At 44.8% G+C, this 22722-nt stretch overlaps 1 protein-coding gene across 4 annotated transcripts; it reads left to right on the top strand.

The window, feature by feature from the left end:
- Positions 1–317: 317 nt before the first annotated feature.
- LOC134549626 (very long chain fatty acid elongase 4-like) lies at positions 318–22263 on the top strand. 4 transcript variants are annotated; one of them, XM_063395393.1, is made up of 10 exons: positions 318–826; positions 11853–11982; positions 12487–12559; positions 13086–13219; positions 14709–14896; positions 16052–16132; positions 16843–16902; positions 17923–18031; positions 18943–19070; positions 20356–22263. In XM_063395393.1, exons 2-10 carry the CDS (start codon positions 11880–11882, stop codon positions 20524–20526), a joined length of 1047 nt encoding a protein of 348 aa, XP_063251463.1. In that variant the 5' UTR covers positions 318–826; positions 11853–11879; the 3' UTR covers positions 20527–22263. The 4 variants fall into 4 exon arrangements, with proteins under 4 accessions (XP_063251463.1, XP_063251466.1, XP_063251464.1 ...); XM_063395396.1 differs by lacking the exon at positions 318–826 and having other exon boundaries at positions 11848–11982; positions 12477–12559; positions 13154–13219; XM_063395394.1 differs by lacking the exon at positions 318–826 and having other exon boundaries at positions 11848–11982; positions 12477–12559.
- Positions 22264–22722: the final 459 nt, after the last annotated feature.

Raw genomic sequence — 22722 nt, 5'->3', positions numbered from 1 at the left:
GCAAAGAGGACGTAACCACACTGCAGGTGACCAAGCTGAACCCCATCATTTGGCTTGGAGCTGTTTCTTGGAGGGTGGGGTGCAGGGTCCTGGTTCTGCACTGGTACCCCCACATGGGGCTGGATCACTGCTGCTCTCTGCATTTTCCCTTGATGCAGATGCTGGAGGTCACTTGGTGTCACTGTCACACCCCTCCAAATATTTTCCTGTCTCATTAAAAACGGTAAATGTGACTCCCCCAGGGGCACAGGCTTGATATGAAAGGGTGACTCCAGATGAGTTTTCCCTGTCTTCTCTGAGTGAGTGAGTGAGTGAGTGAGTGAGTGAGTGAGTGAGTGAGTGAGTGAGTGAGTGAGTGAGTGTCCCCACTGTTCTCTGCCCCCTCATTTGGTGCTCTGGGCCTATTTTGAGCACACAAAAGGCTTTGCTGGCAGTCCCTTGTGCTGGTCAGAGGGAGTGTTCCACACAGACTGGTTTCCAGCCGTGAGCCCTGCCCTTCCACTCCCTGCAAAGCTGTCGCGGCACGTCCTGGAGAAACCTGCAGCAGAAGCGCTGGCCCTGTTCCCGCTTGGCCGGGCTCCCGGGCGTGGCACCAGAGGTCAGCGGGTCACTTCTGTGGAATCCCAGACCTCCTGGGCATTCGTTTCCCTCTTCTTTCCCGTCCCCTAATCTGCTAAAGCGTGCGGGAGAGGCCGGAGAGGGCGGGGAGGAGTGTGTGATGTAACCTCCAACTCCGGCGAAGTTGCGCCACAACCCCGCCGTGCCTGCGGCTCGCCGCGGGCTTTTGGTGGCCGCAAGGACTGAAGAGGAAGGCAATGAAGACCCTTGTGATATATGCCAATAACTCGCTTTTTGAAATTTATGAAAATTTAATAAAGAATAAAAATTGGTTACAAAAAAATTAATACAATAATAAAAGTTTAAAAAGTTTTCAGAGACAGGACAAATAATGAGGCAATAAGAGCAAAGAAAGGTAGCCCGGGTCTACCGTCCCCTCTCCTCTCAGACAAAAGCTGCGAGAAAGAAGGGCCCCGTTAGAGAGAAGCATCTCTATTTTTGAGGACAAACTTTGATGATTATGCATACTTTATCTAAGAAAAGCCCGTTTGCCAAGAGCCTTTTGCAAAACCCCTGGCGTCTTGGAGTCTGGCTTAACCAGGTGGCTTTGTGGATTCAAGGAGATATACAATGGTCTCGCTTGACCAGGGTAGATTCAAGGAGATATGCACGGTCTGGAGTGACCAGGGTGGTTTCAAGGAGATATGTATCTTTCCCTCTGAAACATCCAAGAGGGGTTTTTAGTATGGCTTGTTGTAATTGTTCTCTCTGTGTAGAAACCTCTGGGTTATCTTCTCTTTGCTCTTGAGCTAAGGACAATACCTTACACACAATTCTTACTTAGATTCAATGTTAAAAACTACATTTACTACATTATTTAAATGTTAATATTGCATAACTTTTCTACCTAGCATATTACATATAGTAAATATCTGCGTAGAGCCACACACCCAATATGCCTTTTTCACAATCCCTCCTCTTTCTTTTTATAATAAAATTGGCTCGAGCGATATTTACTGCTCTCTTGCATCCCTTCTATGTTCATTTTCTTCATAAATCAGTCTGGCTTCCTGGAGGGGGTCTGCTACTCTGTTTTGTTTCCTTAATACCATTATCTTTTGTACCGTTTTTGTTGTATCCATCTTTTGATCCAAGGTCACTAATTGCATACCTTGAACTACACTAGTGATTAATCTGATAAAACAAGGGATCAAACAAGGGAGGAATATTAAACCAGCTGTAGCACATAAGAGGAAAAAACCTAGTTTCTTCCACCATTCTATTCCTAGCACATTATCCCACCAGCTGGTACTTAGCATGGATTCCCACTTCTGGACTGGTACATGGGCGATTTTTCTGATATCATTGACTATATCCAGGACAGCTTCTCCATTATCATCTATTTTTAAACAACAATCTGATGTATTGAATTTTCCACAAACGCCCCCTTCTTCAGCTAATAGGTAATCCAGTGCTAACCTGTTTTGGTACACAGCGGCTCTGATTTGAGTTTGTTGCCTGGATATTAATTCCATTGCACTACCAGTTTTGTTTGTTATTATCTCTACGACTGCTTGAAGCCTTATGATACGGTTTAACATATAAATGGGAGTTCGATATCCCCAACTCCCGTCCTGTGCCCAGGTGGCTGGTCCGTATGTTTCCAGTATGCGTGCAGGGGGCCACTCATCCTCTCCCCATTTTTGGAATCCTCCAATTACATCTCTCTTGCTTCTTTTTAGATCCTCATAAACTGGTATCCCTAAGTGATCCCCTTCAGGTCCGGGCAAAAGAAAAAATCCTGGTTGTATGACACCCAGAGTACAGCTCCCTTTCCACTTGGGAGGGAGTTTTGGATACGCCCTTTTCCCACATATCCAGAACAAACCGTCTGGAGCTTTCCAATAGTCCAATTTTTGCTCATCCATATTCTCCCAAAATTTAGAAATCTCTGGGATGCCAACATAAGGATTCTTTCCTGTATCATTACATTGAAAAAGCCTGATTTTATTATTATATTCACAATTTCCGTTTTTTTCTTTTTTCTGGGTCCAGTACATGGTAGGTTCTTCTGGGATCCACCATACAGAGGTTCCATTACTAACCTTGTATCTTTTACAGGGAGTTTTTCCTACTTCACGGAGGAACTTTTTTCCTTCACGCCAAAGACATTCCTCCCCTATGACTACTGAACTTAAAATCCATCCCCCTGGCCGATTTTCTCCCTTTATACTTGTTTGGTTCCACTTAAGGAGCTCGATTGGGCCTAAGCTGCTGCCTTTCCATGGCCATTCTTCTGACATCAAAGCCCCTCCACAGACCCAACAATTGGTTACGTTGAGTTCCTTACTTATTCTTTCTCCCAATTCCACAAACAGATTTTTACCCATCCGTGAAATATCTATTTCTTTCTCCAGTTGTTGTTCCAATTTCTTATACAAACCATCCAGCGAGATTGGTACAGGCTTTGGTGGTGGTGCAGGCCTAGCTTTTTTGCTTATCAATTCCTCCTTTACCAAATCCTTTGTTTTACTCCCAGTAATGTGGGTGAAACACATCCATTTCTCCCCTTTTGCACATTCACTTCCCCTCACATTTTCCGCCATCCAGTACTTTTTCCCATTGTGTATGCAGTTTCCCAATTTGGAAGGGTTATAACAGTGACTGTTGATATGAGTGTGAGAAATAAAGAAGGAGCCTCGGTGTCTTTCCATATACAGTTTTTGGTAACACCTGTAGCATGGCCTGGTCGGCATCCCAAAAGGGAAGAGCCAGAAAATGAGTGACAGAACCAGCAGAGGTCCAGTATGGCTTATACTCCCACCTCCCATGCCTATGGGGTTGCAGCCCACAGCAGGTGTATGTGATCTTCTCGGTGGCGATTACAGAGGCCAATCTGGTCTTGCCCTCTCCTCTATTGTCACTTTCTCTTAGCTAATTTCCAGGCAAATCGTTTTTGACACTTCTTGACCGTGGTCTCCCACTCTTCCTCAGCTATCTCCCATTCAACAGGCACTAATAATTCCCAACCACACAACCAAGTTATTATTTCAGTAGCTTCAAGTTCTGCTTGGATAGGGGGCTTAGGTGACACTCTACACTTCATGCAACGAGAGCGTCGTTTGTGTGAACTACAGTACCAATTTTTCCCACAGCTCAAACACTTACATTTACACCAACCAGCATGTCCAGTATTTGGGTGAATCAAACAGGGTATTTGGCTTGGCAATGTATGAGGTAATTCCCCCTCCTCTTTATATAAATCACAGGCTAAGGCAAAAACACAGGGGTTTTCTGTCCGAAACAATCCCGATCCTCCTGTCTGTGGTGGAAGTATTCCTCCCCAGGGAGGGTACCGGAGGTGTCTCAAAGTTTTCCCAGGTGGTATTTGAAACCACTGGTGCAAACTCGGTCTAGCTTCCCAGTCTGGTGTGATCCTGTGTATGTTTCCTGGATCATGCGGATCTCCCCAGTTCATCACCTCTCATTTCCGTTTTAGGGTTAATTTCGTTTCACCCGGTTCCGATGATATTGTCCACTCCTTAGGCTTTTCCATAGGTCCTTTGATTCTGCTGGCGTGGATCCACCCTCGTTCTCTGGTCCGGACCGCCGCCTCGGTCGTCAGCAATACCTGAAAAGGACCTTCCCATTGTGGAGTTAAAGATTGTTCTTTCCATGTTTTTACTAATACCCACTCCCCTGGATGAATATTATGGATTTTAAAGTCTAAAGGGGTGGTTTGAGGGATTATTCCTTTTAGTCTTAAATTCTCAAGGGTTTTTGCAATTGTGTTAATATATCCCTTAACACTCCTTTCCCCTACTTCATAAGTAGCATTTTCATGTTTAGTGGTCAGAAAAGGTAACCCAAACATCATTTCATAAGGTGACACTCCCAGATCTGATCTGGGTTGTGTTCGAATTCTCAGTAATGCTAAAGGCAAGCATTGTACCCATGACATTCGGGTTTCAACTATTAATTTGGTTAAAGTTCTTTTTAAAGTTTGGTTCATCCTCTCTACTCTGCCCGAACTTTGTGGGTGCCATGGGGTGTGTAATTCCCATTTTATCCCCAAGGCTTGAATTAATTGTTGTAACACTTTTGATGTAAAGTGTGTTCCTCTGTCTGAATCTATTCTATTAACCATCCCATATCTTGGAATAATTTGTTCCAAAAGGGTTTTACTTACCACATTAGCAGTAGCCTTGGCAGTGGGAACTGCCTCCACCCAATGAGTTAAATGGTCTGTTATTACTAATATATATTTCCATCGCTGAACTTGAGGAAGTTCTGTAAAATCTACTTGGATACTTTGAAATGGTCTAAGGGCTAATTCCCGACCTCCCCGGGTGGTTTTCCTCATTACTTTCTTATTTATCCTTTGACAAGTTATACATTTTTCAGTTACCCTTTTTGCTACCCCATAAATCCCAATGCACCCATAGTTTCTTAAGAAATGATCACACAAAGCCTGGGTACCCCAGTGAGTTTTTTGATGCATGTCTTCTAATATCCTTCTAGTAAGTATTTTATTGAGTAATTGCCTTCCATCAGGAAGTTTCCATTTCCCTGATTCATCTTGTTCACCTCCTATCTCCTTTAACTCTTTTTCCTCAGTTTCACTGAATTTTGGAATTTCCAATTCCTCCTCGTTTGTAGTTAATATTAACATTACTCTTTCCACTCCATTCTCTGCTGCGTCCTTTGCTTCTTGGTCTGCCAAATTATTTCCCCTTACTTCTGGAGTTACTCCCTTTTGGTGACCTCTAATATGTACTACAGCTATCTCTTCAGGTAATTTTAATGCTTCTAAGACCTCTAAAATGAGCCCTTCATGTACTAATCCTTTTCCTCTTGAATTAAGCAATCCTCTTTCTTCCCAAATTTTTCCAAAGGTATGTACTACTCCGAAGCAATACATGCTGTCAGTGTAAACTGTACCCTTTTTATGTGCTAAGTGTTCTAGTGCCCTTTTTAGAGCATATAATTCACAGGTTTGAGCTGACCAGTTTGAGGGTAATTTCCCTTTTTCAATAGTTTGCATGTTTTTCCCATCAACTACTGCATATCCGGACATTCTTTTTCCTTGTAGGCATCTGGAAGAACCATCCACATAAATTATTTCCCCTTCTAAAAGGGCTTGGTCCTCAAGGTCTTCTCGAATCTTTGTCTGGTATTGGATAATTTCTAGACAATCATGTATTAAGTTATCTGTTGGTTCCCCATATAAAAATTGAGCTGGGTTCAGGCTTTTATTTACTTCTAATGTCAAATCATCACTGTCTATCAAGATCGCCTCATATTTTAGCATCCGAGAGTCTGTCAACCATTTTTCAGCCTTTTGGTTTAACACATTTCGAACTGCATGAGGTGTGCACACAATTAGTTTACCTCCAAAAGTCAGTTTACGGCTTTCTTCAACTAGGATTGCAGTAGCTGCTATAGCTTGAATACACACTGGCCAGCCATGGCTCACTGGATCCAACATTTTTGATAGATAAGCCACTGGTTTCTTTACTCCTCCCCACTCCTGAGCTAGAACTCCATGAGCCACTCCCTTTTCTGTATTCACATATAAATAGAAGGGTTTTGATAGTGAGGGTAAACTTAATGCTGGGATTGAAGCCAGTTTTGACTTCAGTTTTCCTAATTTATCCTCATCTTCCTTGTTCCATCTTATATCATCTCCCTCTGTCAACTTTTTGTATAAAAATTTTACTGCCTGTGTGTATCCTTCAATCCATAATCTACAATATCCCAATAAGCCGAGTAGTTTTCTGATTTCCCTTTTGGAAGAGGGAGAGGGAAGGGATAATATTCCTGCAATCCTTTCTGGGCTGAGCTTCCGGTTGCCCTTACTTATTAAGTGTCCAAGATATTTTACCTCTGGTTCCACAAATTGTAATTTCCTTTTTGATACTCTCAATCCTTTTTCTCCAAGAAAATTTAAAAGCTTTATAGTAGCCTCTCTGACTTCAGCTTTTACTTCTCCTGATAGCAAGAGATCATCTACATATTGGATAACTTGTATCCCAGAGGGAGTGGGGAAAGTTTGTAATATGGTTTCTAAAGCTTGTCCAAATAAGTTTGGAGATTCAGTAAAACCCTGCGGCAATTTTGTCCATCTTAATTGCTGCTTTCTCCCGGTTTGTGGGTTCTCCCATTCAAAGGCAAAGATATCTCGGCTCTCCTCGGCTAATGGGCAAGCCCAAAAGGCGTCTTTAAGATCCACTACACTAAACCACTGATGCTGGGGAGGGACCTTACTTAGGAGAGTATACGGGTTGGGAACTACTGGATATCTGGTCCGAGTTCTCTTGTTCACCTCCCTTAAGTCTTGTACCAGTCTGTAACTCCCATCAGGTTTCTTTACTGGAAGAATGGGGGTATTATGAGGAGACATACAGGGTTCTAGTGTACCATCCCTTATCAGTCCTTCTATTACTGGCTTCAACCCTTCCCGTCCCTCTAATGAGATAGGATACTGACGCACCCGTATGGGACAATCTTCTCTTTCAATTTTAACTTTTATGGGGTCAATATTCAATCCTCCTCTATTTCCTTCAGCAGCCCATACCTCCTTTTTAATTTTCTTTTCATCCTCCTGTTCTAGTTTCAGTATTTTAGCTGTCATCTTCCCATTTTCTGGTATAACTCCTATTCCTAATTTTATTTGGAAGTCTCGTCCCAATAAATTACTGCCTGCCCCCGGGACCAGCAAAACATCTCCTACCCAAAATCTAGTTTCTCCCTCTATTAATACATTTTTGATGACTGGAGCAGAAAAACTTTCTCCTTTTGCACCTACTACCTTTACAGTCTCTTTACTTACTTTATAACCTTTGGGAATATCTATGAGACAAGTTTTTTCTGCGCCAGTGTCTGCTACAAATTTCACTTCCTCTCCTTGGGGACCCACTTTTAGGGTTATCACAGGCTCTAGATGGTATTTGTCCCCTAAAAAATAGAGCCTGAGACTTCCCTAGTCACTTTCTGTATTCATCTCTTTGAAGATTTTCAGATCTTTTGCCCGTTTAGGGCAGTCCCTTCTATAATGCCCTTCACCTTGACAGAAAAAACAGACATTTTTGGAATGCCTCTGTGGCTTTGTTGGTGTTGGGTTTTGATTTTTTTCCATTCTCCTGTCTTTATGACCATCATATTTAGAAGCAGTGCCTGTGTATCTCTGATTTTTCTGGAAATTGCTTCCCCTCATAGTAACTGCCATAATTTTTGCCTGTAGCTTAGTTTGTTCTTCATCCCTTCGAACATAGACTTTTTGAGCTTCCTTCAATAAATCATCTAAGGGTTTTCCATGCCAATCCTCAATCTTCTCTAATTTTTTTCTAATATCTGGCCAAGCATTTGTAACAAAATTTACTCTCAATAAAGCTTTTCCCACTTCAGTTTCAGGATCTATTCCAGAATATTGTTTTATATTTCTCCTAAGTCGATCTAACCATTCAGTTGGGGTTTCTTCTTTTCCCTGTTGTATTTCAAAAGCCTTTTTAGCATTTACTCCTCGAGGGGCTGCCTCTTTTATCCCCTTGATTATGGTATTGCGATAATCATTCATACATTTCCTCCCTTCCTCATTATTCTGACCCCATTCTGGAGGTTCTGTCGGCATTATGTCTTCTCCAGAGGGTCCCTGGGGATGCTCTCTATTCCATATTTTTACTCCTGCTGCTATAATCATCTCCCTTTCCTCATGAGAAAATAATATCTTAATTATGGATTGCAATTCCTCCCAAGTATAGATATTTGGTCCCAGGAACTGGTCAAGCTGTTCAGCTGTGCCTATGGGGTCTTCCAGAATCCCTCTTATTTCCTTTTTAAAACTCCTGACCTCAGAGGAGGTTAGGGGAGCATTCACGAAACCCGTTCCTCCCCCTCCCATGGGTACCTCTCTTAGGGGAAATAGCCCAATTTCTTTTTCCCATTCCTTTTCTTTAGTTTTGTTTTCATGTGGTGAGTAATAATCAGGAGAAAGTTGCTTCCTAACTGCATTTCTAGTATTTTTGTAAGGGGCATCTGGCAGAGACAAAGAACTCTTTTTAACCGTAGCGGCAGCGGTTTCCATAGAGACGATTCCCCTAACAGGAAGTGGGATTCCTGGAGGACTCACCATAGAATTTTGGTCCTCCCAAGTAACTATAGAGTTTGAGTCCTCCAGAGGAGGGGCATGGGCGGGGTCTGCTACCGGAATTTCCGAAGGGGAAGTCATTTCCTGTCTACTCCATGTGGCTGGGCTGCCCACGCGGCCCATGGCGGCTGGGCCTGCCGTCTCCGGCACAAACGGGGCCGCGGCAGCAGCGCCCGGCATCGCCGGGGCCGGGGTCGTCGCCACGGTCCTCGGAGACGGGACCGGCGGAGACCCGCCACACGCTGGCAGCGAGGGACTCGCCGTCCCAGGAGGGCCAGGAGCCGCAGATGCCTGCGGCGCCATCACCGCGGCGGACGGGAGGGCTGGCGATCTCATAGCCACAGGAGAGGCGTGCAAGGGTCGGGCCGCTGCTGCCGCCGTTTCTGGCGATACTATTCCTGCGGCTGGCGGAAAAGCTTGGGGACCTGGGGTCGCGGGGGAAAGGGGCAAGAAACGGGCGGCCTCCGCGAGCGGGAGAGGGTCTGCTGCAATTACTGGCGGAGAAAGGGAAGGGAAAGCCTCCCCCGCCGCCGCCGCCGCGGGCGAACCCGCCGCCGCCACCGGCGGAGAAAGGGAGGGGAGACCTCCCGCCGCCGCCACTGCGGCGGGCGAAAAGGCGTGCGGACCTACAACTATGGAGGAAGGGGTCAGAAAGCCCGCTCCTGCTGCCCCAGGCAGACAGGGAGCCACTACTGGGGGCGGGCGGGGGAGGGGGCCCGGTGCCACCGGGGCTGCCGCCCCAAGCGGACCCACGCCCGGGACGGGAACCGGGGCGAGACCACACGACAAGCCGGGACCCGTGGTATACGCGGGGGCAGGGACGAACTCCGACATTGGGGCCGAGGGAGACCTCCCGCTGGGTCCTGACTCTGGCAATGCAGGCGTGCTTTGAAAAGGAGGGGGTAGAAACTGCAGAGGGTCCCATTCCTTTTCTCTCTTTTTCTCCTGTTCCCCTTTTTCCTGTTCCCCTTCCTTCCCTTTCCCTGTTTTCCTCCCTTGCTTTGTTCCAGGGGTTTCTGCTACTTTAAAAATCTTGATTCTCCTATAATCTCCAGTCCAACAGGCCGCATAATTTCTTTCTTCTAAATCACTCTGTTCCTTTGAATTTATAAATTCATTTAAAGCCTGACAAATCCATTTTTCGAAGGAACCATATCTAGGCCAATAAACGTGATCAGATCTTATTTTCTCTCTTGGCCATTCTAGCATACAGAATTGTATCATCTTTATTTTATCCTTTGTCCTTGTACAAGGGTTTTTTTCCCAATTATTTAACATGATTCCCAGTGGACTGTCTGGAGGAATTTCTGTGGATGGTTTTTTACTTTTTCTTTTCTTCCCTATCTTCTCTTTACTGGATTTCTGTCCCATTTTTCAATATTCTCTCTACTCCAACCCCCCTTGTCTCTGTTCAACTTCCCTTTACCCCCACAAAAGCTACTTTTTTCCTTTCTCTCACACTATTTCTTAATACAGTTTACTTTCTCTGAGGAACTATAATAAAGTTTAAAATAAAAATTTACACTTTCTATACTTTCATTCATCCACATTCACTCCACCCTATTTTCCACTTATTCTCACACACAACCAACAATCATGACAACAACAAGGTACCTTTTTTTTTTTTTTTTTTTTTTTACACAACTTTTACACTCTTTAAAGAGTCCCTGGCCAGATAATGTATTTCACAAACCTTCAATCTGGCAATGTTGGGATTTCTCTTCCCAACCCCAGATGTCTTGGGTTTATTTCATAGATTCTGCAGAATTTAACATAACCCTGGATGTCTCAGAATTTCTCTCCAATCCAGCTGGTTATCAACCCTGGGTGCTCTCAGAATTTTCCTCAACCCAGCTAAATTCTGGGTGTTCTTGGAATATTTCTTCAACCCAGCCGATTATTAAAATAACCTGGGTGTTCTTGGAATAATTTTCCTCAACCCAGCAAAAGCTTTTAGGGTTCCCTTTTCACACACTTCTTCCCGGGGGGGGTTTCTTTCACTCCTTTTTACCATTCACTTTCGTCCCGGTGCTGGCCGCGTCCCTCGCGGGACAACGGAACCGCAGCGTAGGGGACTCCGCTCTCGCTTGGAAGGTCTGGGTTTTACCCCAGCCCGCCTCTCAGACACACACACTTTCAGCCCCCGTTCCGCGCAAAACGCTGCCACCCCCAATCCCAGCAATTCTTACCACTCCGTTGTCCTTGGGTCTTTATTCTTCGTGCACACTTTGATGTTAGGAGCTGGTTACCGCGGTTTTTAGGGAATTCTTTCCCTTCTCTTTGCCTTATTGTCTCCTTTTGTCCTTGGATCTTACCCCTTTCTGGGGTACTCTGCGAGGACCAGAGCCGAGGCCGCCTAATGCAGGCGGGACGCGTCTTCCTGGTCTCTAATCCTCTCACAGCACCCACAGTGGGGTATTTTAACCGTACTCTGCTACCAAATTGTGATATATGCCAATAACTCGCTTTTTGAAATTTATGAAAATTTAATAAAGAATAAAAATTGGTTACAAAAAAATTAATACAATAATAAAAGTTTAAAAAGTTTTCAGAGACAGGACAAATAATGAGGCAATAAGAGCAAAGAAAGGTAGCCCGGGTCTACCGTCCCCTCTCCTCTCAGACAAAAGCTGCGAGAAAGAAGGGCCCCGTTAGAGAGAAGCATCTCTATTTTTGAGGACAAACTTTGATGATTATGCATACTTTATCTAAGAAAAGCCCGTTTGCCAAGAGCCTTTTGCAAAACCCCTGGCGTCTTGGAGTCTGGCTTAACCAGGTGGCTTTGTGGATTCAAGGAGATATACAATGGTCTCGCTTGACCAGGGTAGATTCAAGGAGATATGCACGGTCTGGAGTGACCAGGGTGGTTTCAAGGAGATATGTATCTTTCCCTCTGAAACATCCAAGAGGGGTTTTTAGTATGGCTTGTTGTAATTGTTCTCTCTGTGTAGAAACCTCTGGGTTATCTTCTCTTTGCTCTTGAGCTAAGGACAATACCTTACACACAATTCTTACTTAGATTCAATGTTAAAAACTACATTTACTACATTATTTAAATGTTAATATTGCATAACTTTTCTACCTAGCATATTACATATAGTAAATATCTGCGTAGAGCCACACACCCAATATGCCTTTTTCACACCCTGCACGGCTGTGGGAGGCCTGGTGGGTGATGTACTCCCCTCCCCTGTGGAGAGGAAAGCCGGGCTGCAGCTCCTCGTGGTGCCGGCTCCACCTGCGGACCCCCGGAGAAAGGGATGCTCGGAGCTGCTGCGGTGAGTCTGCCCCTCCTGCCTGCCCGGCACAGGCTGACAAAAACCATCACACCGCCCTTTCCCGGCGGCCTGGAGGGAAGGAAGGGACGGGGAACGCGTGTGGATTGTTTAGGGGCGTGTAAGCACTGTGGAATCCCTGCGGTGTTGGGTCTGAGCCAGCTGATCGTCACCGACTAATCTGGGTGCTGGCAGGGCCGCCCGGATTACGGGGACATGCGGCTCTGGGTCAGGACGGGTGTGACACCCTCCAGGGCCTCGGGCTTTGTGTCAGGGGGACACCCCAAAAAAGGGGTGACTGCAAGGATTAAGTGCAGGAGAGAAATTTGGGGGTGTCTGACACGTTGCTGGGCGTGGGTGTCAGTCTGTGGGGAGGAGTCAGAGGAGAAAATGTGGTTTTCTAAACGCCAGCAGGAAGTGAAACTGGGAGGAAGTCGTGTGTTTGCTAATAGAACTGGATCGGGTAGCTCAAGCTGTTGAAACTAACTGCAAAAAAGTGTTTTCTAGGAGAACTTCCAAGTGCCTTTGAAAACATCTCCCTGCTAAAGGAAAGAAGGGAAGAGGAGGATCATCATAATATGTATGAGTATTCTACTTTATGTGCTATATTACAGAATCTATACAAAATAAAATTAATATGTAAACTGGGGGCTCAGAAAACCAAATAATCAACTCTGTTATCACCCCTGGAGCTGCAGCAGTGCTGAATGAATCCCTAGCTGCCTCCCAGCACTGGGAATATCCAATAATACCTGCAGCAGGATGCAGTTATGATATCTGGTGTGTGTCCTCACATGAATGTTGTGCTCACAGTGCTTTAGGAAAAAATGCCACATGACTGATTCCTCAACGGTACTGGCAGTCCCCTCCTGGCTCTGGCAGATCACATGCAGATGCTCAGAGCATTTTTTAGAAGTGAAACCTCCATGAAATATCAAAATCCGGAAGTTAAATAATAAGTTATTTAAATTTATAAATAAATAAAATCTGGAAGTTAGGTTGCTAATCCTTGCAAGGGGGTTGTCTTTCTTCCATTTTTTAAAGGGGACTTTAATCCTGGTCTAAAAGTTAACTTTTTAGAAAGCTAACTATTGTCCTTTCATTAGGTGTAGTCGTGAGCCTTTGTCTAAAGAGCCTCCTCATTCTAGACTCAGTCAAGTTAATTTCTTTCCAGAACTTGGGATGGCTTCAACTTGGCAGAAAACTCAGGAATTCTACAACTGGGTTCTTGAAAACGGAGGTAGGTAGAGATGCTGTCTAAAATGGCAATTCCTGCATGAACAGCATAATCATGAAAACCAGACCTAGAAGGAATGCAATCCTTATACTAGACCACATTTTCTTCACTAAGCAGGTTTCCACTTTCCCTTCTCCATGATCACAAACTCCCCTTAAGTCTTGAAACATATCTCATTGACCCTCCAGCTGGATCAGAGTAAGGAATGAAAGGATGGAGGATTTCCCAGTGGGCTCTGACAAGACCGGGAGCAATAAATGCTTGGGATTGCCTGTTAAATCTGGAGTACTAAAGGAAGTGATTTTTCTAAAATGCATTTTCAGGTGTCATGGGAAAGCTGACCAAAGAGTTGACCAAAGAGTTAATACTTTGGGGTTTAAACTCTTTGTGATGCCAGTAAAACTTGTTATCAAATTGAATATTGGCAGTAACTACTCCTCAGTGCTTGAGATTTGACACTTTGCAGTGAGGAGACATCAGATGTTCGGTAGTTAGAGGCTCAGTTTGGTCCCAAAGGGCTCTGTTGTATCTCTGGATGTAAAGAAAAGCCACAAAATGCCACAAAGGTAGAACAGCAGGCTTGCATGATGGCTTTGGCAGGTGGAGGACGTGGGGCATAATGCTCAGACTGTAAAAGTGTCAGGACTTGTCGTTCACAAGAGAGTGTAAATTGGAATTCAGGACTTCTGACAAACTGTTAAATCCAGAAATGGAATATCAAAGAGCTCCTGACACAGCCCTTAAGAGCCTTCATAAAGAGCTGGGAGGTTTAGAAGGGATAGGGATTAACAGAGTTGTCCAGACTGGTATGGCATTTATCAAAAAGTAAGGGAGTTTGGCAGAGCAGTGATCACAATGGGAACAGGAAAGGAAAGCGTGAATGGCATCTGGGATTTTTTGTTGATATGACATATCCTGGGTGGTGGCAGGATTAGGGGGAGGTGGCATGACAGAGAAGCTGTTGAATTTCTCTTTATTGTAGGACTGAAGAGCTTTTTCAGCAGGGATAAGTGTTTTGGAATTTCCCAGTAAATTCGTGCTTTTTAAGAGAGTCCACTCTATGAGCAGGTATAAAAATAAAGGAGTGGAGAATTTCAGATGTCCTGAGGATTGTAAGGAAGTAAACACCAGTGATTGAAACATTTTTATTATTTAACTGTAAAGATTTACACTCCTGAGGAGCCACTGTTGCTTTGGCTGCTCCTGTGCCTCCCTGCACAGTGTGTGGGATTGCTCCTTTTGCCCAGGGAGGGCTCCAGCTCATCCCAGGAAAGGTCTGCCTTCCAGTACTGCAGTCCATACCCAAAAACTGGGCTAAAACCTTTGTGCTAAAGCCTTTTGGCCGAGTCAGAGCAGAAGGACTGAGGTGCAGCTTTGCAAAGACACAGAGACACCAATTTTCTTTCTGAAGGGAATCAATTAAATACAATTAAATATATCTGCCTTGCTCTGCGTGGAGGTGTCAGCTGTGGCTGTGTGTTTTGCTTCCCAGATCCAAGGACAGACCCATGGCCACTGGTCTACTCCCCACTTCCCATCACCCTGCTCTTCACCTCCTACCTCTGCATGGTGGCGCTGGGGCCGTCCTGCATGCGGCGGCGGCGGCGCCTGGAGCTGCGGGCCCCGCTGCTCACCTACAACCTGGCCATGGTGGCATTGTCCAGCTACATGTTCCACGAGGTGAGGAGGCAGGCTTGGCTCCTAGGTAAGCACCTGGGGAGGGTTTGAGTCCCAGAGCCTCCAGATTCCAGGGTTTGAACAGCTTTTGCTGATGGACTCTGCTGAAGGGAACGGGAGCTGGCTTGCACATGTCTGTGTTTTGCCACAAGAGGAGCAGTGTTGTCCTGCTGTACTTGATTTCCTCCCATTTCTCAATCCTCCCGCCATTCATGAAATTTACACGGGATTTCATTCATCCTTAATGAATGAATTGCAAGTTGAGATCTCCCCATGAGGCACAGAGTGTGTGGAGGATGTGGGACAGGCTCATTTTGCCTCGAGTCTGGCTGGTGATGGATCCATCTCTGAGGATGAGAACCCCTGGTCTCGTGAAAGGTGTCCCTGCTCAAGGCAGGGGATTGGGATCAGATCATCTTTCTTACGGTCCCTTCCAACCCCTTAACATTCTATGATTTTCCAAAGTTGGTAGTTCTCTCCAGGAGTGCCAAGCACTTTCTGTAAAGAACGTGTTTTTCTGCTTATTCTTAATGCATAAGCCTTTCCACAAGCCTGTCCCCCCCAGTTTATGTAGGCCACTGAAAACTCCTCGAGGGAACATGGCCAAAGTTTCAAAAACATTCTGATGCAAACAAATATGCCCTTTTAATTTGTATCACAAGTGTTACATTAACACAAATTGCTTTTGTTTTGTTTGGTTTTTTTTTGAACCAATGCTGCTCCATCTGAGGACAGGTGTGAAAATTACTTTTCTGTGCTTGATTGTTCAGTTATACTTGTTACTTGGTCTAGTTTTTGGCTTCCCAGTGAACAGGCAAATGCAACCAACCAAAACAGAGCAGCCTGGGATCTTTGCAAAGGAGAACAGACTCTCAGAGAGACTCAGCAGCGTAGAATTCACTATTCCTGCTGAAGTAGTTTTGAGCCCTCCAGTGATTACACAAAGAGTTACAAATCTTCCCAGGCCACACTTGCTTTTTGAGATTCCAACCAGGATGTGAAGTACTTTGTTTTAGGTTTTTACTATTTGTTCATGGATTTTCTGTCAGTGACTATTAGAGTGAGACCCTACTATCTCAGCATTAATATACCCACTTTTTTTGGAACAGATGGCATTGAACAAAAAATTGATTTTTATTTGCTTTTGGTTTGTTTCAGTTTCTGGTCACTTCAGTCTTGGCCAACTACAGCTACCTGTGCCAGCCAGTGGATTACAGCTGGAGTGAGCTGGGAATGAGGGTACAGTTCTGGAGAAAGCTTGCCTTTGGCCCTGCCCTCCTGTGGCTATGCAGATTCTTTTGTTCATAAATAGCAATTTGCACGGCTAAGAAGGCTTTGACTCCAGTTTGTTGTTGCCTGTAAATCTATTCCATTAATTTGTCTGCTTCAACAGTTGGTGCACTTTGCTTTAGTTCTCTAAAATTAATCATCTCAGTCAACCCAGCCATCTAAGTTTGCTCTTTGGTCACTGCAGAGAGGATAATTTTCTCAGCTGAAGTATCAATATTGCAAATTACCTCTGAAATAGAAGTGATTCTTCATGTGGACTATAAGGATTCGGGGTGTCTGCTACCAAGAAAAGCAATTTTTATATCGTCTGCTTTGCATGACACAAATCTTACTCAACACTTCTTTTAGCAGAGGGATTTGGCTAAAACTATTGGCCATCACAGGGGTTGGGTCCCACCAGCATCAGCTTTTTAGAAATGCTGCATGGGTATTTTCTCTTTGAATTTGGAGTTACAGTGCCTTGCTTTGAACAGATGCAAGCATCATATCATCTTTTCAGTTTTTCAGAGTCTTGCCATCTGGGAAAAAAAAAAAAAAATCCCCTAATTTCCCCCCCTTGCTGCAGACCCTGGGTGGGCAGGGATACAGTGTAGTTGAAAATGTGTTGGTTTTGGGTAAAGCTCTCAGAAGCTCTAACTGCCGTGCCTTGTGCTGCCCAGCAGATGGCAAGAGTGTGTTGGTGGTTCTTCTTCTCCAAAGTCATCGAGCTGCTGGATACGGTAAGGAGGGCTCAGCCCCTCAGCGGGATCGGGGCTGGAAACAGATCCTTCCCTGTCAGAAAGGGGCAGCGCTCCAGAGTGGGCCCCCAAAATTTTAGCTGCTTCCAGAGTAGGCCCCCAAAATTTTAGCTGCTGGTGCCACACAGGTTCTGCCATTGCCTGGCTGGCTGATTAATAGTGGGGCAGAAAAGGAGCTGCAAGTGGAGAAATCCTGGCATCTCCTGCCATGGATTATCTCAGAGCTGTGTGCTAAAGTTTGTGTCCTGGGGGAATTGAAAGTCCACCTCTTTATAGCTTGTCTCCGGGTCTCCTTCTGCACTGTAAATGAACTAAGTGACTGGACAAGGCCTCTGCTTGGCCAGCAGGAGAAATCTGTGTCCTACCCTGAAACTTCACACCTCTTTGGGGTGTAAGTTGACAACCCACTAAAATGTGAACAAACATGTGGATCCTTCCTGTTGCCAGGGGTTTGGCCAATCCCTTCTCTGTTTGCATCAGCAACAAAAACAGCTTTTTGCCAGTCCTGAGAGCCTGAAAAGCAGATTCACTTTTTTGTTATGTGTGTGTGTATGAATGTGCATGGTGAAATGCAGTGACCTGACGCGTGTTCATCTGGCAAAACCATTCTTTTTGCTAATGCAAATTCCAGGAGGGTTTGGCCATTCAACACAGTGGTTTTTCTGTGGGTTAATGTCTGGTAGCAGTAAATATACAGCCTATGTCCTGAAAAGGAGCAGACCCAAGCAGCTGTGAACTGTATGGAAGCTCAGAGTATCAGATGTGTTGTCTTTGGACTTTCAGCCCTGAATCCAGACATAAAAATATTTGGACCTTTGTAGGAGAAGTTCTATCTTCCAGTTCCCCCTATAAGTTCCATTGTGTTTCACCAGGTTTTGTCAACAGCAGAGGAAATGGGTTTGGGAGATTCAGACTCATCACTAGTTATTTTTATAACTTCTTACTGCAAAATTTTTCTCTAAGCACACCGACTCAAGGTTTTCCTTTCCTGGTTTCTTTCAGGTTTTCTTAATTTTGTGCAAGAAACAAGTGACTTTTCTGCACGTGTACCATCATGGCTCCATGCTCTTCAACTGGTGGTCAGGGGTCAAATACGTGCCTGGAGGACAAGGTATGCCTGTCAGAAATGCTGCTGCAAGAAAACCTTGTGTTTCTCAAGGCTTTTTTGGGCTGTGGAGGTAGAATTATCAGTGCAGATGGGCTGACTGGCAGGTTGGAAGCTCACCTGCTTCCAAAGGTGAGAAAAGTGTGTGCATTTCAGACGATCCCATCTGCTCAGCCTTTGGGGCTGTTTAGGCTGCCATGGTCACTGCCTCACCCAGAATGAGAGTGGGTCCAAACAGACAAAAATAACATCCTACAGGAGGTCTGTGTGTATCTCCTCCCAGAGCAGTGCTCCCCCACTCCCCACTCACAGGCAGCAGCCTGGTCCTGGCTCTGTCTCCTGCTCTGGCTGTGCCCATTTCTGGGCTGTGTCCAGAATGCTGCCCCTTTTTCCCTTTTTGCTCAACTGGAAGAGAAGCATCTGGGTACTAAACCACTCTAGGTAGGCCCTATACAAGGTGCTGGGACATTCTTTTTTAGGAAGTCACTTTGGCTACACAGCCTTGACACCAGAATGATGTGAAATGCTTAGGTCAGACAATCAAAGTCTCTCCTCTGCCTTCGAAGCTCTCTCTGTCCTGAACACTTGATATGGGATGGGTATTTTGTGGATGCCCCAACCCTGGCAGTTCAAGGCCAGATTGGATGGGGCTTTGGGCAATTCTAGTGGGAGATGTGCCCTGAGGGTTGGAGCTAGTGGCCTTTAAGGTCCCTTCTGACCCAACCCACCCAATGATTCTGGATGCTGAAGGAAGGGAGAAGCTGCTGTGCTTCCACAGCAGAATTGGGTGGAATGTTCAGGGACAGGAGTGGATGTGATGTATTTTGGAAGCATCACCATGGTGACTGTGAGCCCTTCACAGGGTCAGCCTGGAATGGGTCATGTGCCTTGTTCACCCTCACTTCTTCACTCCTCAGCCTTCTTTATTGGGATGCTGAACTCCTTTGTGCACATCTTCATGTATGGCTACTACGCCCTGGCCAGCCTGGGCCCGCGGATGCGCCGGCACCTGTGGTGGAAGCGTTACCTGACCATCCTGCAGATGGTAATTGGCTCCAAGTGTTCTTCCCTGCCCTCCCAAGGGTCAGCTGTGATGGCCCTGCTGCCTGTCACCTCACTGGCTCAATCTCTGCTTGCTGCCCACGAGAGCAGCACGTCCCCTCCTGTGCTACTCTGAGAGGTGAAGCCATGGGGGAGCTGCTCCAAATGCTGCTCTCACGAGACTACTGGGGGCCTTCAGTGACCACATCAAACTAATTATTCACACCTCTGTAATGGGAAGGGAAGATAAAAATTAGCAATTGTATTCCTCCTTTTTATGTTGTATGTGAAGCACTGAAAACAAAGCTTGATGTGGAGAGGTGGGGGCAGTGATTCAGGGAAACTTTGGGTTCTCAGTAGGGCAGCAGACTGGGGAGCCTTGACTCAGTTCCTTTAGAAAGGAAGGGAGTTTCTAACTGCAGGCAAACAGGGGAATTAAAGAGAAATATGTGAGTTTTATTCTTTCTCTAGATAATCCCTTTAGATTTTCTTTCCCTTTTCTGACAAAGTTACAAATCAAAAAAAAAAAAAAAAAAAAAACCTCTGTTTTTTCAAAGATACAGCATAAATGCAATGATCCAGACAAGGACAATGGTTGTAGGAGACTTTTTTCCACTCAAAGAGAGGCTTTGCAAACCAAAAGTATGCAGTTACAAGGGAAGAGGATATGTGTAAAATAGTGGTACAGTGAAGGTTGCTCCAGAGATCTCACTTAGCCTGCATGGCAAAGCAGAACAAGAAAGCATTGCTCGAAATAAAAAAGGTATTTGTAATGCAAATTAAAGCACAGGAAAAAAAATTAATAGCTTTTTGGTAGGTAGAACTCATTGCTTCAGGGTATTGAGATAGGTGACTTACTAAAATACAAAAAAAACATAATGTTTAATGTTTAAATGAATAGAGGTAGTATCTGTAGTTCTTCTCTGCAAGCTAAAATACAAATCAAAATAATTATGGGTATAATAACCTGGTTACCACTGGGGAAGAGGAATCTCCCACCCTCACATTCCAACCTCTCAGTTACTGCACTGTGAGAGAAATGGGCCAAGGGCAGGAGAGGCTGGATTGGTTAAACCTCCAGGTCTGATCCAGGCATCTTTCCTGGTGGGAAAACACTGCTGGGCTTGAAAGGCAGGCTCCCAGGGATGTCAGGAGAGGCAAGCAGGTGGTGCTCTGGGTTGAGGACACTGCTAGGATGTTGTGACAGCTGTGGTGGTCTCAGTGGCCAGCTGAGGCGTATCTCATGTGGGTTCCCTAACCTGGCTGCTTCTTTTTTCCACCTCTTCCAGTGCCAGTTTGTGGCCATTGCTGCCCATTCTTCCTACAACCTCTTCACAGAGTGCCCGTTCCCTGATGGCTTCAACACTGCAGTCTTCCTCTACATCCTCAGCCTCCTGGCTCTCTTCCTGCGCTTCTACTACCGCACCTACGTTAGGGGAAAGCGGGAAAAGCTGACCTAAAGGAGATCAAGGAGGACAGAGAGCACAGTCTGATGAATGTGTGTGTTCTCTGCTCATTGTGACGTGGTTTCAGGAAGAAAATGTGTCTGGGGGGTGTGTGTGAGGCTTGTGTGTTGCCTTCAAATATCCCAGGTTAGGGAGAAGAAAGGAATGATGTAAACTCAGGGATTAAGGAACTGAGGAGCACACTTACTTAACCTGAGGCCAAGCTAAGCCAAGTCACCAGCATAGCAGGCTTTGGGACATTTGCCGGATAAGGTGTTTTTCCCTTCCATTTTTGACTCAGTGTCCAAAGTCTAGCAGCCAGCTACAACTTCCTGCCTCGTTTCTTAGGCTGCAGAGGGTTTCTTTGCATCCACAAAACTGTCTCAGCATGGTGTTGTAGATCAGGCAGGATCTGTGCCTCCAGCCTGGAAATCAATGTCCAGGTAGCAGCAGCAGCCAGGAACCCACGGGGACTGCAGGATGCACTCAGCTGTACACTGCATCCCACCCTGTCCTGCTAAGGAGGCTCCTACTTGGACTGAGGCAGTCCTGATGGTTTCATTTCATATCAGTATAAGCAGCCAGGAAATTGGACATTAGGTTGTCTGGATGGACAGGTGCCTTCACTGTCCTGAAGCTAAAGAAGGCATTATTAACACTTTCATCCTAGTAAGAAACTAGTGCAGTAAGAGTCACCATGTCCCATTTTCTGGAATGCTTATTTCCCTTTGGAAATATTTCCCCTTTCCCTTTTCTCATACTAACAGAGGGTTTTAATGCACAAAGATATTTGGTACTGCTCCTTAGAGATGCTGTAATTTAAAAAGAAAGAACTGATGTTTCCTATTCATAATTTTTTTTCTCCAATTCGTTATTATTTTAATACTGTTATTTTTAAATTTTGCTTCTTGTCAAACATAAAGAGTTTAACAACACCACAAGCAACCACATCCACTACCTAATTGTATAAGAATTAATACAAAATGTATAAAATCCATTCACTGGGTAGAGCAAAGCTGCATCGCTCCATTGATTTTAAAACATCACTAATTGGCTTCTTTTTTTGCTCCCAAATCAATTATAACTAGAATCTGGCATTTATATGAATCTGCAGACTGTTAAATACTCTTGAAGTTTTGATGTGGTAGTGCTTTGAAAATCCTAATTAAGCTACAAAGTGGTAATTATTGATCGAATCCTGCTCAGTTGATTAAAACAGGTATTACAGAGTAGTGGTATTTTGTGAAACACAAAGGTGTGGAAGGAGAGGGTTGGAAGTAGTGACACAGTGCATTGCCATTGCCAAGCCAAATCCACCTCAAATGTAAAGTCCAACTTTACTGGGAATGTCCAGAGGGCTAGAGCTAGCCTGAACCTAGCAAGTGGGTGTACCCCAAAAAATCTGTGTGCCCTGCACTAATCTGGAGTTGAGTGGCTACAAAAAATTGATTCAGCTTGTTCCTCACTGCTCTGTGTTCATACCCTAAACCTTTCCTTCAGCCCCTCCACACACATGTGGAAGATAAAACAACATTCTGCCATTCCTCACATTCCTCATTCACACAGAGCCACAAAGGACTTGTTCACAGTGTCACAAGGACACATCATGAATGTCCTTTGATTTGAGCAGTCTCTCTTCTGATTGTCACTGGTGAGTATGAGAACCACTGCATCTGTGCTAGTTGCTTTTCTTCCTGTCAAACATTTTTCCATGCTAATTAATAAATAAATAGTGACCTTTTGCATACTGGAGTTTTACTTCTGTCAGAATTTTAACTAGCAAATCCCTGGGTGGGTCCTTCATTCCTCCCTTTGTTTGGAAAGACAGGAAAACAGGATCTACTATAACTCATGAGGAGGGTTTCCCCTGGGGGCTCTCCTGAGCTGAAGATTCAGTGCAAGTAAAGTTTTTTCATTACTCCTGTCCACTTAATGATTCATTTACGGCCCTCTCCTGCTTAAACCATCAGTACATTTGGCCCTCTAGTTTCCTGGTAGAGCATTTCCTGCAGCTGGCTCACAAAGCAATCTAATGCTCTTTTTCCTATCATGAGTAGGTTTCAATCCCTCAGTTTGCCCTCACTTTAATGTTTTCAGAATGAAGTAACTAAGTTCACTCATAATTTTATACAACAGTAAGCATCATGTATTTTGATTTTCCTTGATTCATGATAGCTTAAAAATTAGAAATGAGCAAGAAATCTGAATGAG

This window comes from Prinia subflava, chromosome 4 (assembly GCF_021018805.1).
Source record: "Prinia subflava isolate CZ2003 ecotype Zambia chromosome 4, Cam_Psub_1.2, whole genome shotgun sequence".
NCBI classification, from domain to species: Eukaryota; Metazoa; Chordata; class Aves; order Passeriformes; family Cisticolidae; genus Prinia; species Prinia subflava.
Note: the sequence above shows the minus strand (reverse complement) of the source record. Positions and strands in the feature narration are given on the sequence as shown.